The 18,712-nt window shown below is 40.3% G+C and overlaps 1 protein-coding gene across 1 annotated transcript; it reads right to left on the bottom strand.

Annotated features, from left to right (window-relative positions):
- Positions 1-12,865: 12,865 nt before the first annotated feature.
- On the bottom strand, positions 12,866-13,795 carry LOC116201273. Its single transcript, XM_031532442.1, has one exon. It carries the CDS (start codon positions 13,739-13,741, stop codon positions 13,325-13,327), a length of 417 nt encoding a protein of 138 aa, XP_031388302.1. The 5' UTR covers positions 13,742-13,795; the 3' UTR covers positions 12,866-13,324.
- Between the last annotated feature and the right edge of the window lie 4,917 nt (positions 13,796-18,712).

The raw sequence follows: 18,712 nt of genomic DNA, 5'->3' as shown, positions 1-18,712 counted from the left end.
TTGGGCACTACGAAATGGATTTGTAGTTCGTAGTGTTGAGAAAAATTGGAAAGTGTGTGAGCACAATTGTCCCACGCCGATTAAAGAAAGAAAAATTAGGCAGTTAATGTAAGACAAAGACCTAGTAAATTATTAACTTAAGCTTTTTTATTGCAGATGGGTTTAAGTCCAAATTTAGACCCACTTTATTTAAAAATTTATCCAACCGGTATCAGATCCTATGATTACAATCCTGGGCGTGTAGCGTGGATAACGTGTGTGTATGCGCGAGTCTGTATGACTCGTAGACTCAAGTGTAAGCGTAGCCTGCTCGAGCTTATGGTGTCCGAAAATGGGACTTCTAAGTGAGAGCGAGTGTGATTAAGTTGAGTGATCCCGTCGAGTAATTTAGGTCACAGGGAACGTGTAAGACGACATGATCCCAAGTGAGGGCGGTGAGATTTTAAGAGAAAAATTGGGTTGTGTGAGGACAATTGTCATACACCAGTCAAAGAAAGAAAATTTTGACAGTTAATATAAGACAAAGGTTCAGTAGTAACCCATTGACTTGCATTTTGGGTTGTAAATGGATTCAAGTCCGAATTCAAACTCATTTTATTTAAAAATTTATCCAAGACATAGTGCTCAAATCCATTTATATACTAAGTAATGGGTAAAGAGGTCAGCTCATTATGTAAGCCCAACGTGTCTGAGTCCGACTAGAAAAGACCAGATCAAGAGGTATTTTCCCCTTTGGATGCAAACTACATAGTGTTATCCATTAGAAAAAGACGCAATCTTCACTTAAAAGAGTACTACTGGATACAAATCTTGTATACCTTTCTAACCGCTCAGCGGAAGAGGGTCTTGAGTTTCTGAGACTATCGATTGATGAGGTCAACTCATCATGTGCGTTAAGGTGCTCGACTCGGAAATGACCAAATAACATATATTGTTCGGTTTAGACACAGATCACATGAATTCGTCCCTTAAAAAAGATATGTATTGGATGAAAAAGTTACTTCTTGCCCTTATAAGATTGCCAAGACCCTCGTTCCGTTACCGTGGTTGAACATAGCCATCTCTATGATAGTAGAATATTTGGTATGCAAACTCCATTGGACGGCATTCCTGAGTTCGACTCTTAACGTAAGCAAAACCTGCGAAGATCCACTCCTCATGTCGACTCAGGATGGCCGAGCGGAGATCCCTCCAAGGGGTATTGTTGGCTTTTGAGTGCAGCCACACGAGTTTGTCTATTCGAAAAAGCATCTCTCGTAAGTGAGAGGTGCTATCTTACCTAATAAATCACAAAGATTCATGTTCCTTTCCGATGTGGGATTAAGCCTTGGTAGACACCTTAAGGATCCTAGTGGACTTAAAAGGAACTAAGAGCACTCCTCTTCTTCAAAATGTGCATTTTCTAAAGGACAAATATGCATACGTACGAGTGTCCAATGTTGATAACACCTCTTGAATGTTCATATCAGACACCTTCGGCTCACCTAATGAATTGAACTCAACAGTTGGTGCTCTTGTGGATAGTCAAACTCAAAACCCTCATCCTCTATTTTTTTTTTCCGTAAAAAAAAACCTTGTCCTTTAAATGAGGCTATAATGTGTATCAACACCTAATTCCCAAATGGAAAAAAACTACAACATGGGAAGGCGGATTAGATCTAAGAGCAGTGGGTGTGGGCTCAATCCCATTTCCGGTGGGCCGCATCCTTTTGAGACCTTCACATTTTGGACTGTCCCATTGGACAGCTCGCTGAAAATGGGACCGATACCATTTTCTAATTGCCAATAACCCGCTGCCAGTTGGCGAGGAGGCTGGCAGCGACTAAAGCCCACAACATATCAGCTCTTTTTTTTGGGGAAAAATGACGGGGCGGAGGTCCAATTGCATTAAAATAAAAAATCAAGTAATAAAAAGTTGAGGCATGATGATTCATGCTATATTCCCAAATAGAACAATCAAGCCCATAAGGATAGCTATCCATCCTATAAACTCTCAAAGGAAGTTTTAGCGAATAATTCCCTAACTAATCCGCATGCATGTTCGCCTCACAATATACATGTTCATGTACAACTGACCAATCCTGATAATACAAAGCACAAAGGTCTCTAAGAAGCGGCCCATAGCTACCAAGCTGGTCCCTATTCGATCGAAGGAGATGGCAAATCACCTCTGAGTCCACCACGAGTATCAACTTCCGCACTCCAAGACCCCCATGCTAGTTCAAGCCCAGTCTTAACAGCCTAAAGCTCAGCTAGAACAGAAGTAGTTATTCCAATATTCTAAGCAAATTCAAAAGATCTTTCTGTCGTAATTCAGAATTCAATATTTTTTGTTTTTCGAAATAATTCTTTATTTCATTCTTATGAAAAAGATACGTTCCGTGATATGCAAGAACATATCTTAATTTATACAAGTTGATAAGTTCCTTCTAGCCACTTGCCATGTTCATCCCTAATGAGTCCTCCAGCTCCTATCTTTCCTATCCCTTTTGTTGCTTCATCTGTATTCAGCTTGCACTAGCCATGATAGGGGGGTTGTCATTCCACGTTCTTCCACTCTCGTGTCACAAAACCATGCTCGATACTTGTAGGGACCGCACTAGCAAAGCTATTTGCTATCTTGAAGATAAGACTTGCACACTCGTAAGGTTGCATGAATTGCGGGTCGAAGATCGTTTTGTTGTGTCATTTCTAGAACAACCAACAGCTGACCCCACATATAAGTTCCCATCATAACCCCTCAAGTCCCGAGTTAGAGCAAGAGAGGTTCTTGTCGAGACATTATTCTCTGCTAGTTACTTGGGACCAACTGCTTCCAAGTTAACATCACCACATGGCAGTCTCTAATCGCACGTAGGATGGATTCCGTTGTCGAGCCACATATTGAGCAAGCTGGATCACCAAGTCCTCTATGCGCCCGTAATACATTTGTTAACAGTCTTCCATATCCCACCAACCATAGGAAACTATGAATGCATTGTGGTCCTCGTCATTTCCAAACAAGTTTCCACAAAGCACTCTCCTTAGCCAAAGAATTTTGAGTGATGAACTCGTAAGCCGAACTTACTATGAAGCTGCAACTCACGGTTTGTCTCCATAATACACGATCTGGTCCTCTATCTCTTGTGGGAAATGGAGTGGCTGCAATGCATAAGACTAATTGTTGCTGTAAAAGGTGGGCAAACAAATCTCATCTCCATCCCTGATCATTAAGTGCAAAGAAACAAACAGGTTGATTCCTCAAATTATCTTGCACTAGATGCTAGCTCGACAAGTGGTCCATGATTCGGAACCCATTGATCGATCCAAAACTTGTCGTATCACCCGATTCAATTGACCAGCCAATCCCCTGCTTAATCTTCGGTCATGTATCACAGAGTGCTCTCCACAAATATGAACTTCTGCTTTTTGCAGTAAAATTCGGAACGATAGCAGCATATCGTACTTATGGCGTAGACCTGGAGCCCACAAAGTGTCCTTCTCTGCAATAAGTCCCCAGCAAAATTTCCTGAGCAAAGCATCATTAAGATCACGTAATCGCCTTATTCCTAGACCACCATGGCTCATTGGTTGTGTAACCATGTCCCAGCTCACGAGGTGCATCTTTCTTTGCTCAAATGTGTGGCCCTAAACAAATTGTCGACATAACCGTTCTACTTCGTCAATGATACCAGAAGGGATCATTGTCAATTGCATAGTAAAAGAGGGGATTGATGTAAGCATAGATCTCACGAGTGTAACACGTCCTGCCAAAGAAAGAGAAGGTGCTGACCATCCTGCTAAACGAGATTTAATTCATTCAACGATCCTGCAATATGTCTTCTTAGATATCTTCCCATGTAGCATCGGTACTCCAAGGTATTTGCCTAAATCATCTGTGACTGCAAAGGAACTGCAGCTCTAAATTTGCTGCCGAAGTCGTGGATTGCATTTCTTAAGAAGAACATCATGGTTTTTGCCTCACTAACTCGTTGTCCTGAAGCTTCAGAAAACTGACGTATGACTTCCTTCACTTCTAGTATTTGCTCAACTGGCGCTTTAGCAAATAAGAGTAAATCATCCGCAAACATAAGACGTGAGATTGCTGGGCCATTACTCTATTTTTATCCATCTTCCCTCCTCAACTAAATTACGGATAAGATGCCCAAGCCTTTCAATACATAATACAAATAAATGTGGAGATAGCGGGCACCTTGGCGAATGCCTCGACCCATGGAAAAGGCCTCAGTAGTCTCTCCATTCCACATAACTTGTAAGTTCCGAGTGGTTATGCAGTCCATAATAACACTACAGAGCGTTACTGGTATATCTACCTCTTGGACAGTGTCAGCTATGAAATCCCACGCTAAACTATCGTACGCCTTCTCTAGATCAACCTTCACTGTCATGAAACCCTTCTTCTTGCACAAAGTTTTCATAATATGGAGGAGCTCCTGAGAGAAAATTATGTTATCTTGGATATGCCTCCCGAGAACAAAGCTAGCATGGCTAGGGGCCACCATCGATGGCATAAAAGGGCGCAAGTTATTGGCGATAAGTTGAGTAACCAATTTATACGGCACATTGCATAAGCTTGTTGGGCAAAAATTATGAATTACCTCAGGATTAGCCACCTGTGAATAAGCATGATTAAGGTGTTGTTAATCTCCCGAACTGATTTTCGATAACTAAGAATATCCCGACAAGACGTACCACCTGGTCCTCAACCACTGACCAGTTCGGCTGATAGAAATTCATCCGGCCTTGGGGCTTTGAATGGGGACATGTCCTATAAAGCTTTTTTATCCTCGTCCACTGAGATGTCCTACTCCAAGCCCTACAACCGATCGGATGCAACCACCGGGAAGGGAAGAGTGAGAGTGGGTTGTGAGCCAGAGATCTCCTGAGAGTAGAATTGGCGGAAGTGGTCCATGACAAAATTCATCAAAGTGTCTTCATCGAAACACCATTCGCCCTTCCCTACCCGAAGACCCTCAATCCATAGTGCTTTTCTTTTAATTATAGCCTTTGAATGGAAATACTTAGTGTTACGATCCCCGTGTTGGACCCAATTGCTCCGTGATTTTTGATACCACAACAATTCTTCTTGTGCCAGCACCTCCTCAAGTTCTCTCTCCAATTCCATTTCGAGGTTCTTCAAAAAGTAATTAGGACATTGCTGCAAGAAATGTTATATCCCGCCAAGGCGTGCCAACAACTTGTTCTTTCTCTTGTTTATATTGTCGAATACATCTCTATTCCAACATAGCAGGTCTTCTTGGAACTTCTCAATACCTATAGGCAGCTCCACTTCTCGTGACCAGCTTTGAGAGATGAAGTCCCCGAAGCTTGGATGGTATTGCCAAGCTGCCGGGTAGCGAAAAGGTCTAGCCTGTTTCCTCAAATTCAGGTTTTCACAAAAATCAATCATAATGGGGGTGTTGATTCGATTTAACTTGAGGCAGCACTCTTACCATACCATCTGAGAAGCAACTCACTGCTCATTCAAGCCTTTTGAACATCCGGTTATAACTTCCAGTCTGCGACCCAATCCACATGAGCATTGGTCCAGTATTACCAAGGTCCAATAGATTGCATGAGTTGAGAACTTCCCTGAACTTGAGATACTTAATCAGGTTGACCAGAGTGCCCCCAGATTATTCCTCTATAGCAACAATTTCATTAAAATCCCCTAAAACCATCTACGCTTTTCACATTCTATTGAAATTCGTCTAAGCTCTGCTCATAAATCGCGTCGTATGGACTTAGTGGGATTCCCATAGACCGCGGTAATCCAGGAACTCCATTGACCTCCTCATTGCGCCTTGAAGTGCAAAGCTTGAAGATGGTGGTTGATTAGAGAGATGGAGAGAACATTCGTTTTCTACAGCATCCAAATGCCACCAGAGAACCCTCGAGTATCAATTCTTACTAACGAAAAATCCCCAAAAGTTCTAATCACATTACTCGTAGTAGCACCGCTGATCCGCGGTTCCACAATAATCAGTATATTTGCCTTTATTTCTTTATATAGTCTCAAAGAGAGCGTTTGAAAGGATCGCATCCCGCACCCCTGCAATTCATGAAAATTCGCATGATAATAATATCAAATTATATGGAACCTGTAAAGCAGGTCAAGCAGTCTTATTGAGTCCCTAAACTCAATGTGGCCCCAGATGGGGACTCATCCATTGCCACAACAAACTCTGTAGTCTCAGGGATGAACTCCTCCGCCGAATCCATCGATCATTCATTACGCATAAGAGTGTCTTATCCAGTGTCAACTATCTCCACTGGATCTACATGTTTGCCAGGGTCTGGAGCTGGTTCAGGTCTCGAGACATTCAAACTACCATGATCTTCCTCCCTTGAAGACCTGACTTGCTGCTTCTCCGTTCCCATCTCAACCTACGGGGATTCACCTTCTGTCACTTTATGCGTGCAATGCATGGCTTCCAGTTCTGAAGGGACGTGTTCTTTCAGGATGTCCATCTACTGGGTCTTGTGAGTGTTCCTGGACGGACTAGGTTGAATTTTGTCATTCCCTGCATCGATAGTTGCAAGCGCTTTACTACTATTCTGTATATAAGCTTTTCTCTGACCCTTCTTCTGTGAGCCAGCCTAATCCATTCAGGATGCTCCAAAGAAGAACTTTACTGGGATTTCACTCGACCCATTGTTACCGGCCACATTACTGGGACCCACATCATGTTGAATTGCCTTCCCTCTTATTTCCACTCCCATCAAGATATCCGATTGCTAGTATTTCCACTCCCATCAAGATATCCGATTGCTAGTTTCAGACTTACGGAAACAAAAAAAGGAATAGAAATTCAAAATTTTCTATCTGTAAAAACTAGATCCACCTACTAGTAGACCGAGCATCTCAAGCGTTATCGGTATCCACACCGACTTGTCGAGTCGGTATCCACACCGACTTCCTCGACAAGATTTCGAGATCGACAGTACTAACGAGCAACGCTCGAAAGAAACACCGGGTTCGATCCTCAAATTATTAGACTAATTGGACTCGACAAGTTGAACAATTCAACTCGATTCTACCCATTTATACGCATACATGCATATCTGTATATACATATGTATAAACGCACCCATTCAAAGCCATCCCATTTGCCTTATATAAGTCAAAAAGGGTGGAGGCTTCTGCTTCAATGGACGATGTGGGATAACCCAAAATGGGTTTCCAGCATGCCATGTGGCATGCAACATGCAAGCATGCATGTTCCTTGGGTGGCTTGTCATGGATATGCCAAGTGGCCTCCATTTCAAGCCTCGTGTGTCATCTATATCGTGTATAACTCGGGTCCATTTAATTAGCGATTCGTGCACCGAATCGAATCCATTAAATCTAATGAATCAGGATCTAATTAATCGGTAAATTTAATCTCATTAAATATTCGATTAATTGGCCGCACCTTAAATCGTCTAATCTCTATTTGACAGTTTTAGTGTTTCAAAACCATCCCATCGATTTGGTCGTAGTATGTGACCCCTGTAAATTTCCGATTACGTTGACAGTAATATTGAAATCCCTATTTTAATATTACAAATAGTGAGCGGTATTTAGCAATGCATCACTGCTACTCAAGTAAACGGAAAGTCAATTTCTCGACGAACCTTGTGACCTATGTTACCGTGCAGTATAATCCCTTTGTCATCTATATCTCTATTGAGCCCAAGGCATGATCGTTGTCATCCTTGTATGGCTCAATCTCTCTTTCTTGATTTATCGGGTAAGTCTATCAGAACAAATAAGTTCGATATCTCTATATCGACTCATTTGGGTATGCATACACTTATAGACTCTGCCCATCAAGCGGCCGTGAAATATCACTCCCATTACGTAGGAGGGACAATCATATCTTGGTCACTCACATTCCCCTCAATGCTTTGTGGTATACCCAATAGTTGTATTCATAATCAGTCTGTTACAGTAGTGTTTGACAATATCAAAGTATATGACATTACATATAGGAAACTATAGTGACCTCAAGTCAAAAGACCACTGCACCATAGTCACTATGAGATCTGCTAATCACAGTCACGTAACAACCCATGTAGCAATCTCATGACGGGTCAGTCCAGTACACATTACTCCTAATGTATACCTGCGGTGCGACTCGATGTCTCCACATCCATGACCTGTGAGACTTGGTTATCAATCTACACCCACACTAGTCTAACCGCATTATCGTTGTCCTAATTAATGATAATACTTTGACTATGGACATTTAGGAATAGTGTTCAGTCATTATAGGATCTCACAATCAAATCACACTTGATGCTTGTTGAACCTATTACTCCAATGACGTTATTGTGTAAAAATTTATATGCAGCGCAACCCACACAATAATAGAAATGCATCGTATTATTATAATGAAATATATATGTCACATTACAGAATTGATGACAAATTATCTCTAGGGCATACACAAATTCCCAACAAAGATTTCATCCCCGTCTCCACTTCCTAATATATCATATCGAGATCCCTTGTTAGGTAGGTTGCCCAATTTGTCTCTCTCAAATCCCTTATTCTTAGGAGTTGCCTTGAGTTAAAATGACTTTCCTTTCATGATCATTCAAGGCCCGTACTTCAATGGCTTGCCCTGGGCAGCTTGTGATTGCGGTGCCACCATTGTCGAATCTAATGCAGAATCGACCGCAGCCGATGCCTGAATGTTTCTGGAATCCCAATCTACCATCTTCGTGTCCCTCCGAACAACCTTCGGAACCTGCACTCGGTTCCTACCCCTGCTTCCATCATTGGATTCATCTATACATGTTTCGCGACGATGTCCTATCTTGCCACACTTGAAGCATAAGACCCTCATACTCAACAATATAGAATCGTGACAACACCTCCACCGAGGGTCACAACTGTTCATTAATATCAATCTCAACACATATACGAGCAAAGTTTCCTCTTGCTGAATCCCTTGTATTTCGTTCAATCTTGAGAGTTCTTCCCAACCCGTACCCTACTCTCCTAAGCGGGGTTTCATTCTGATACTCCATCGGCAAATTGGGAACACGAACCCACACTGCCACTTTATCAATTTTTACTTCATTTGGATGAAAACTCGGAATCCACTCACAAATTGTTAGGTAATGCCCTTGCACCAGCCAAGGTCCACCATATAATGCGAAATCCCGATCTTTAGTCGTGGTAGACTTGACGATGAAGAAATCATTAGGTAAATCCGTGAGATAAAAATCTCCCTTTGGGGTCCAGAGTTGCTGTAATCATTTCTTCAATGCAACGTAAGTAACCCTTTTCCCTGACACCTTAATGATCAGTGATCCCTTCCAAGCAGCCCGGAAGTGCTCCAATTCTGCATCGGTGACAAGTACCTTCGGACAGAGCTTGTTCAAGAAGTCAAACATCACCCTATCATCAATTAAAAGCCCCCGCCAAAAACATGCCATATCCTTTTGTTCTTTTTTTTTTCTTTCTTTTTCGGTGATAGTGGAGGGCATATCCTTTTGTTCTTTGCCTTCGCCCTAGTAGGACATCTTTGTAGCCTGCACCTTTGGGTACTCCATCATCCTCGTTACGTGCACCCATTTGATATTCCGAATCGTCATTACAATTCTCCGAATTCCCCAGTCGGCGTGCCTCAATCTTCTTTGCACATTTGACGCTTCGATTGAATTGATCTGCTTCTTCCTTCGAAAGTTACCCTTCCAACCCCGATGGGATTATTGGTGCTTTCACATTCTCCATTTGAGAGAATTTTACCATTCCATATTCTTTGCAAGTGTCTGTCTTTCAACTTTTTTTAAATATAAAAGAGCGGTTGGCTGCCACAACCAAGGGTTCTTTAAAAAAATAGCAATCGGTCCCACATGAATCATGTGAGACAAAAAATGAGACCTAAGATTCCATTCATTGGAGTGGGGAGTCTCAATTTTTTGTATTTAGAATCAAACCATTGGTGACGCTCTAAGAACACGTTTCTCACTTAACAAGAGCCTTTTCCAATACACAAACTCGTGAGAGTTACCACGAATCAGAAAATACATTTTAAACGAACTATCCCACGTCGAACACCTCGTGCCCATGTGATAAATCAACCTCGTCACCTATGTTCAACATGTAAGAAAGGAGAGAATGAACATATATTGGCCCTAAAGGATCGTTTGATTTCCTCTGACGAGTGTGTCCCGATTTGGGTATGGAAAAAAGTCCATAAATTTAATAAGGATAGGACACTAGAAAAATGTAGAGCATAGAAAGTCTTAACTACCAATAAAATGAAGCGAAAAGATTACTTTTAGACCAAATATTAATGTCATTGCACTATACTCTTTTTCGTCTATTCGTTTCCTTTTCACTCTTTAGTTAATTCCAAAGTTTGTTTGGTTCTTTTTTAAATCATAACCAAAACATACCCGTATTTAATATGCTTCACATTATAGAAATCAAAATTTCTCAACAGGATTAATTATCTAACTATACAGTTCCTCAGTCGAACACTGTTATCTGCCTAGTGAACCGGGACCATTCAATGGGATAAATTATCCAACTATACCGTTTGTCAATTTTGCAGAAGGACATTAACATTAGCCTACATGAATCGGAAGTATTCGATGAGATAAATATCAAACTAGGGGTGTGCAGGGGTATCGGGTATACCTGGAACCGGTCGGAATCTACCCATTATGGTAGGATCCGAGTAGCTCGTATTGGAAATATGATAGATTTCGAGTATTAAAATCACGAACCGGTGAAAATCAGTTTCGATTCTGGTTCCTGCCTACTTGATACCCGAAACCGATTATTTATTTAAAAAAAAAAGTAAAGTTACTATCTCCTCTAATGAATCAGTACAAAAACACTTTATAATATGTGATCGTATTATGAATGTTTTATTTTATCGATTGATTGATGAAGCATATTATTTTTTTATCATGGTGGATTAATTTAAATGTTATTGATATTCTATTTAAAGTGATTACTGATAATGTATGTAACATTTTCGATTTTATTTAGAGAGAAAAAAAAATTATAGATTCCAACAGAGTACCCGGAACCTGTAGTATAATACAAGTTCCGGATAGATTCCGATTCCAGGATTCAACAGGGTAGAATCCAGTTTTAAAATCTTGGAACTTGTCCCTTACAGGGTAGGGTCCGGATATCGTGAAAAATACAGGGTACCCAAAACCGATCACCCCTATATCAAACTATATAGTTTCCCAGTATATAACATTGTTATCAGCTCAGGCCGCGCAATGAAATCAACTAAAGAGCAAAGATGATAGCAACATCGTAGGCAATACTCCTCACATTCAAATAGTCTGTCTTGAGATAAATAAATAGATAAATCCCCGAATTCATCCTCAACGAATACGAGAAACAAAGTGCCTGTCCCTTTACTTGTTTATTGACCCCATTAGGTGTCAGTATATATATGTGGTCCAAAAGAAAGAGACTGCACGGGCCAATACTTTTGTCCTCATTATTGATATGTAGCAACATACGAACAAATGCCATAACTTCAAAACGTATCAATTATCACCACTCTTGCATACCTCTGCTGCTTTCTGGTCTGAATGCTGCAGAATCTAATCTTGAAGGGAACATGCCTAGTTGATGTAGTTAGCGGCAGAAAAAAACAATTGAGGTCGCAAAAATAATCATCTGACGTCGATTGGAGTAAGGATACAGCTTGTATTCAAGCTATTAAGTCAGATAGTATATTAACTTATATCAATCATTCAGGTCTCGGGGAACTGAACTGATTGCAAGAACAGTGCTGTTTCCACTCGGCAAGGAATACTACAAGCATAAAATTATACAGTATAACTGAAGCAGAAACTGATTAAACAACTAGTAACAGTTTCTTCATTTACTCCCAAGCATGTGTATGCCCTTCTTCACTCACGCGATATTGCTGGATCGGGCTTTTGCCCGTTGTCGAACATTCCCCACTGCTGCCCCCATAGGAGTCCGGGCCGCATCTCAGCCCCAGTGTGGCTGATCATCCAAAATGACCAGCTAAGCATCATTGGCTTGGTCAGCCAGTCCATGAAACACATAACAAGACGGAATTGTAATTTTCATGTGCGTAAAAAGTGCATGCCCTGTAATTTTCTGGCAGTGCAACCTCTCACGTTCAAGGGCTGCTCTGCACTTAAAGAAGTTGTCCCCCCCAACCTTGCTAACATTGCCTCCAGAACATCATAAGGGCCTTTTATCTTTAGTGATCCAGCTCTCCTAGTTCATTTTTTAATTTGGCCTAAATTGTATAGATAATGCCACACTCAGCAATTTCTTTAGTGGTTTTTCTCTTCCAGGTATGAAACAGAATCCATGAACCGTAAGAAGTACCAAATATCCAGAAAATATCTCATACATTTCGTACTTTGAAGGCAAAACATGGGCAGACTGCAGACAATAAAGAAGGATACCTAAGTACCAATATAACTACCCTAGGACCAGTAATTTTACCATTGTCGGGTGCGGACATAGATTTCCGGCAATAAAGCCTCTACCAGCTCCGCACCTACCACTTTCGCTCCCTGCGGTTGTTGTTTTCCCTGCAAAAAGATGGAAAAAAAAATGTAATGAGCAATCTCAACAACTAGAATTAATGTCTGTTTCCTTCTCTTCACCAACTTCAGTGCTAGAATCTGTCCACACCGACAAACCCAACAAACTTCCTGCTTCTCAATCAGGAGACCGAGGAACATCCTGGGTGTCATGATCTGCTTTAGTTCCTCCAAGGAGTATGTTGTTAACATCTCCAACATGACTTGCATGAAATGATCCGCCCAGCTTTACTTGAGATGGGCTCACAAGAGCACATTAGAACCATCGTTATAAGCCACAAGTCCAACCAATTAAAAAGACCAACAGTGAAGGAAACAACAACCGACCCGTCAATCGAGCTTCATGTTGACCCAATAACCATGACAACAACTTGTGAGGATCAGCAGCCCAAAAAGCATTGCCTCCTAAAATTCCAGATACAACTCAACGAACAGCTCACTCTGGAGAATAAACTTGAACACTAAACGGCTAGAGCCGACGATCATCCCACAACTAAACTCAGGTTATTAGCTTATTATACAAGCGACGATGAAGCTTCACATAAATTCTTGCAGCTAAAATTAGATCACAGCAGCAGCAGCAGCACGTGTTCCAATTGAGAAGATACAAAAATCTAACACAAGCATATATTGCAAATTCTTTGTTCAAAGGTTTCAACTTTATACTGGCGAATCCCGAGATGCCGCCATCTCTTCTACTGATCTTCCCACAAATAATACATCAACTAGCACAGGGCACTTCACTCGTTACCCACACAGAGGTCGCTCACTGGATTTCCAGTTTCCTCTGTAGACCCGCTGCACAAGCTTCCTCGTCCACGCCCTTCCTCGTCGCAGTCCCGCCGCTGTCGCCGTCCTCAGCCACAGATTCCCTCTCGATCGCTACCTCGGAGTCGTCCGAAGTGGCTGGAGACGGATTGCCAGTTCGATCGCCGGATTCTTCCGGGGCTCCGGACTCGTCTTCGTCATCGTCTTCATCGTCGGAGGCGAAGGCGCCGCCGCCGCGGGAGCCCACGGCGGTGGCGGCTTTGAGGAAGGCCTCGTGTATGGAGTCGAGCGGGAGAGCACAGTCTTCGAGGCCGGCGTCCTCGAGGCGCGGCGGGAGGATCTCCGCCAGGACGATTCCGGAAGGCTCGACTCCTTCTGCCGCCTCCGTTGATTGGAATTCCGCCGCTGCCTCCATTGATGCGGTGCGCAGCGGAGCGGGGCGGGGCGGGGCTCGGCTTGTTGTGCACCTTATTCAGGAGAAGTGGGGTCCATGAAATTCATGGGCCAGTTTTTGTAAAGTCCACTTGATTGGATGGCCCATATGCTGAATAATTAATCTCATAATAAAAGGGCAAAATAAAAAATCGCAAGGATAACAAACCTCTTTTGTTGTTCTTTTTTCTTTTTTTGTCCATTCAAAGTTCGAACAACATCATCATCCTGAATTTAATTCTCATTGATGAAACTTTCTGTGTTATTCTACATCCCTTTTCACTTCCAAACTAGAACTATAAGCCTCCCCTGTAATCGAATTAATAACACGAGAGGAATCATTTCCAAAATAATAACATTGAAAAATAATTATGGGCTCCATCCAGCCGAGAAATATAGCTATATTGAGAAAACGAAACGTTTCAGATTTCGCATTTCTTGTCACTAGACGCTAATCCAGGATACACACGGGGATTGTTGTTAAATTTGCCCGATTAGGATAGAAATTTACGTATGTAATAATATATATATATATATAAATATATATTATCTAAAAGACAATATGATAGATAGGATGGAAAAATACTTTTATTTATATAATATTAAAGCGTGACCTGCTTTACGCACAAAATCAAATGAAATTTCAGTTAAAAATTTGCCCACGCCAAGTTCAACATTTTGTCAAATTGTTTTATGTTTAAAGATATTACAGTAATATATATCAACAAATTTTTATGGTAAAAATATATTAAAGAAAAAAATTATTATATATTAATTGGTGTGGAGAGAATAAAGAAGAAGAGAGAATTGATGGTTACGTTGGAAAGAAAGGAAAGAAAGAGACGAGAAAGAATTGCGAGAGGAGTTAATAGCGGGTAGTTTAAAACGTTAAATTTATATAATTTACCTTTAAATTTTTCTTATTTAGTGGATAGTAATTTTCATGCATATTTTAAATGTGCTTTTGGAAACGGAAAGTTCGACAACTAATTTTCTTCTTCGTCTTCTTTTTAATAGTATAGATATAGATTAAATCATATGCACAAAATAAAATCCTAAAAAGCTTATTGTATCTATCTTATTGGTAAGATGTGATATTATTGGATGCCTTTTTTTTTTCTTTTATAGTGTATAGATGCACAAATAAATCCTAAAATGCCTATTATCTATTGTATCGATAAAATGTGATATTATTGGATTTTCGAATTATATATATATATATATATATATATCTAATACTGAGACTGACACCTAAATCTTATTGCAATCTCGACTTAAGCATGGTCACGATTTCACGGGGATTGGCCCCCATCTAGTGGCAGAACTCGAGAGGTTATATCCTAAAATCGTTTTCATCATTGCTGCAGAGACCGACCATTTAGCTTATCAGGGAAAATTATTTGATGGTCCTAAACTAAAGATGCAATGAATTTGGTCCATCATCATCAACAACTAGTCACATGACTCGCGCATTGCGCAAACGTTCGAGTTTTATAATTTTAATTAATATTTAAAATTAAATTCATGAACATTGATGGATAAAATTTTAAAATTATTTTTCCATCTCGTTTTCGGTGTATTATTACATAACGAATTCATCTTGGTAATCAAATAATACATTAATAGGGAGAAAGTGAATGTACGTTCAATCATGAGCAAGGGAAAGCTCATGGAAACCTCTAGTTGAACAAATGAATAGTTCTCATAGCATGAATCTAAAATATTATATACTATTGCATTGTGCAGGACTTTTATATTTATAAATTTTAATTAATATTTTATGTTATATAAATTAAAAATATAATACAGTAATAGCTTGTAGCAAGTTTATTTCATTGTTTGATGAGACTGTTTGAATTTTCAAGAAATGGAGACTTGAGAAGATATAAAATCGTTTAATAAGGTCTATCTATATATTAATAAAGGATATGAATCGGAAATCAATCCCGAGTTGAGGGATTGTTTCTGGAAACTCTTCATCGCTCGAATTGGAAGCTTTTGGAAACTCCTCATCGCCTTTAATGGAAAGCTCTCGTGAGAGTATTTTAAATTACTATATATATATAGATAATAGATATGAGTAATATTTTTATTACTTCGGCCTTCAAAGTGTTTTTTTTTGGGCAATAGTGTTCAAGGTAATTATATTATTATTATTATTATATACTAATTTTAGGCCCGCTCTACGTGCGGCAGAATATAAAATTCTAAAAGACGTGCTTTAGAAATTTAGAAAATTTATTTTCGAAATTTTTGTTTTAATTAGTTCACGTATCACCCCAAGCAAAATTGAATCTGTTGAGAAAATGAAAATTTTTTTGTCAGTGAGAATTACAAATTATAATATAAGATAAATAAATGAAAGTGAAAGAGGGTGAAAGTAGTGGAGAGAATGGAAGTGAAAGTTGATGTGAGACATGTATATATATAGTAATTTAAAATACTCTCACGAGAGAGTTTCCCATTTGAGTAATGAGGAGCTTACCAAAGCCTTCAATTTGATAATGAGGAGCTTCTAAAACTGATTCCTTTGCTTGTGGTTGATCACCAATTCATGTCCCTTACTAATATATAGATAGACCTAATGATTTTACATTTTCCCAAGTCTCCATTTCTTAGATATCCAAATAGTCTTCTTGAACAATAAAATAAACTTGCTATAAGCTATCAATTTAGTATATTTTTAATTTATGTTACTTAAAATATAAATTATAAATTATAAATATAAAAATCCCGCGCAATACTCAGGTAAACGAACCAATGTGTAAATAGACGGGGAGTAGAGAGAAAATAAGTATGCTTTAAAATTTGAGTGATTTAACATTTTCATCCCCTCAATTGAAACTTCATTTTATTTTCTTTCAATATCATTAAAGATATTGAAGGTAATTCGATAAAGTCAAACAAATGGAACCAGACAAGTCTCCTGGACCGGATGGTTTTCCCCCTCGATTTTTCCAAACATACTGGGAAATGTTCGGCCACGACTTAGTCCAAGCTTGTCTCTGTTTCTTCCAAACTGGCTCTCTCTCACAAGAATGGAACCGCACGTTTATTGTCTTGATTCCAAAAAGGCCAAATCCGGAATATAGTGGTGAATGGAGACCAATTAGTTTGTGTACAACCCCATATAAAGTCATAGCAAAGGTATCAGCAAACCGACTCAGACCAGTTCTTAATGATCTTATGTCCCCATTCCAAAGTGCGTTTGTGCCCGGGCGACATATAGCAGATAATATCCTTCTTGCTCAGGAGATTCTTCATACGATTCGTCGTCGGAGAAGGGATACAGCAGGTCTAGCAGCTATTAAGCTGGATATGAGCAAGGCGGATGACAGGCTAGAATGGTCTTTCTAAGAACAAGTGCTCCGTAAAATGGAATTTCCTCCTTTATTCATCCAGTGGGTGATGCAATGTGTTACTACTGTATCATTCCAAGTACTTGTTCATGGTAAGCCGCTGGAACCTTTCAAGCCGGAACGAGGCCTCAGACAAGGCGACCCCCTGTCTCCCTATCGTTTTATATTATGTGCAAATACTTTGCGGAAAATCTACTTCATGAACAGCAGAGACGCTGGGTGACTGGGGTGAGTCCTGGAAGAAATTGTCCGAATATTATGCATTTACTTTTTGCAGATGATAGCTTCCTTCTCCTTAAAGCAATAAGGAATGTTTTTATTAATTGTCGGAGTTTATTGGAGAAGTGTGAGAAGGGATCTTAGAGTTATATTACCAATGGCGGATATGAAAGAGTCCGATAAGTACCTGGGAATACCTATGCGATGGTATGGAAGGGGTTCACAGATAGGAAAGGAGCTAGATGACCGTATACAAAGGAGGGTTCAAGGTTGGATGCACATATTTCTTAACCAGAAGGGAAAGGAAATTTTGATCAAGGCCACAGCTGCAGCCATACCGATGTATACAATGTCTTGTGTGCTGCTTCCGAAATTGGTGACGGAGGCATTAAATGCCGTCATTCGAGCATTCAGGTGAAGGCCAAGCCAGGAAAGAAGAGGCATATATTGGATCAAATAGCAAAGATTAACATTGCCGAAATCTTTAGGTGGCCTCAGGATTCGAGACATGTCTGATTTGAGTCGGGCTTTCCATTCGAAACAGGCTTTCAGGATTCTATCAGATAGCTCATCCATTTGGGCAGCGATGATGAGGTGAAAATACTTGCAGTCGTTTTTCACTTATAAAAGGAAAAAAAGTGACTCACTGGTCTGGAGAATGATGCCTCAGGTAAGGGAAGTGCTGTTGAGAGGAACCTGATGGCTGGTGGGGACGGGCTCCTCGATAAACATTAGGAAGGATACATAAGCCTCTGGAAACTGTGGGTATAGCTAGACCTCTGGGAGCAGAAGAGCGGGTGAGTGATCTTACTTGTCCAAATTCTCGAACATGGAAAGTGGAAGTGTTACAACGGATCTTTCCAAGGGAGATTGCTGATCGAGTATGCTCCATGCCGCTTTCTATTTGGCCGAATGAGGAAAAATTATGTTGGGTACCACATTAGCACGGATCTTTTATGGTGAAATCGGCTTATGGTCCTTTGCAGCAGTCTCGGCTGCAAAAGGAGCGGTCAGTGTCTTTACCCTTGCGCCTATGGAAATTTTTATGGGCTGGGAAGCTTCAACCTAAGATTAAGATATTATCAAGAGAGGGAATAGAACAGTGATACACTTCTAGTCTAGTGATCAAGATGTCTCAAATTCGATACTCAGTGAAACTACTCGTGTCCCTTTATTAAATATTTAGAATTTCTATTTCAATACACTAGACCCATGGGCCTCCCTTGTAATCGAAAAAAAAAATTAAAATATTTATTTGGAAATGGGAGAACGGAGGTCTACCTACTCGTGAGAACTTAAAGAAGAGATTTCCGGGGGTTACTGAGCTGTGTTCCTTTTGTAGGGAAAGCGAGGGGTCAGGGGATCACTTGGGGTGG

Source organism: Punica granatum, chromosome 3, assembly GCF_007655135.1.
Source record: "Punica granatum isolate Tunisia-2019 chromosome 3, ASM765513v2, whole genome shotgun sequence".
NCBI classification, from domain to species: domain Eukaryota; kingdom Viridiplantae; phylum Streptophyta; class Magnoliopsida; order Myrtales; family Lythraceae; genus Punica; species Punica granatum.
Note: the sequence above shows the minus strand (reverse complement) of the source record. Positions and strands in the feature narration are given on the sequence as shown.

Coding starts and splice junctions, on each gene's coding strand:
- LOC116201273 (XM_031532442.1), bottom strand. CDS start 13,741: ATGGAGGCAGCGGCGGAATTCCAATCAACGGAGGCGGCAGAAGGAGTC.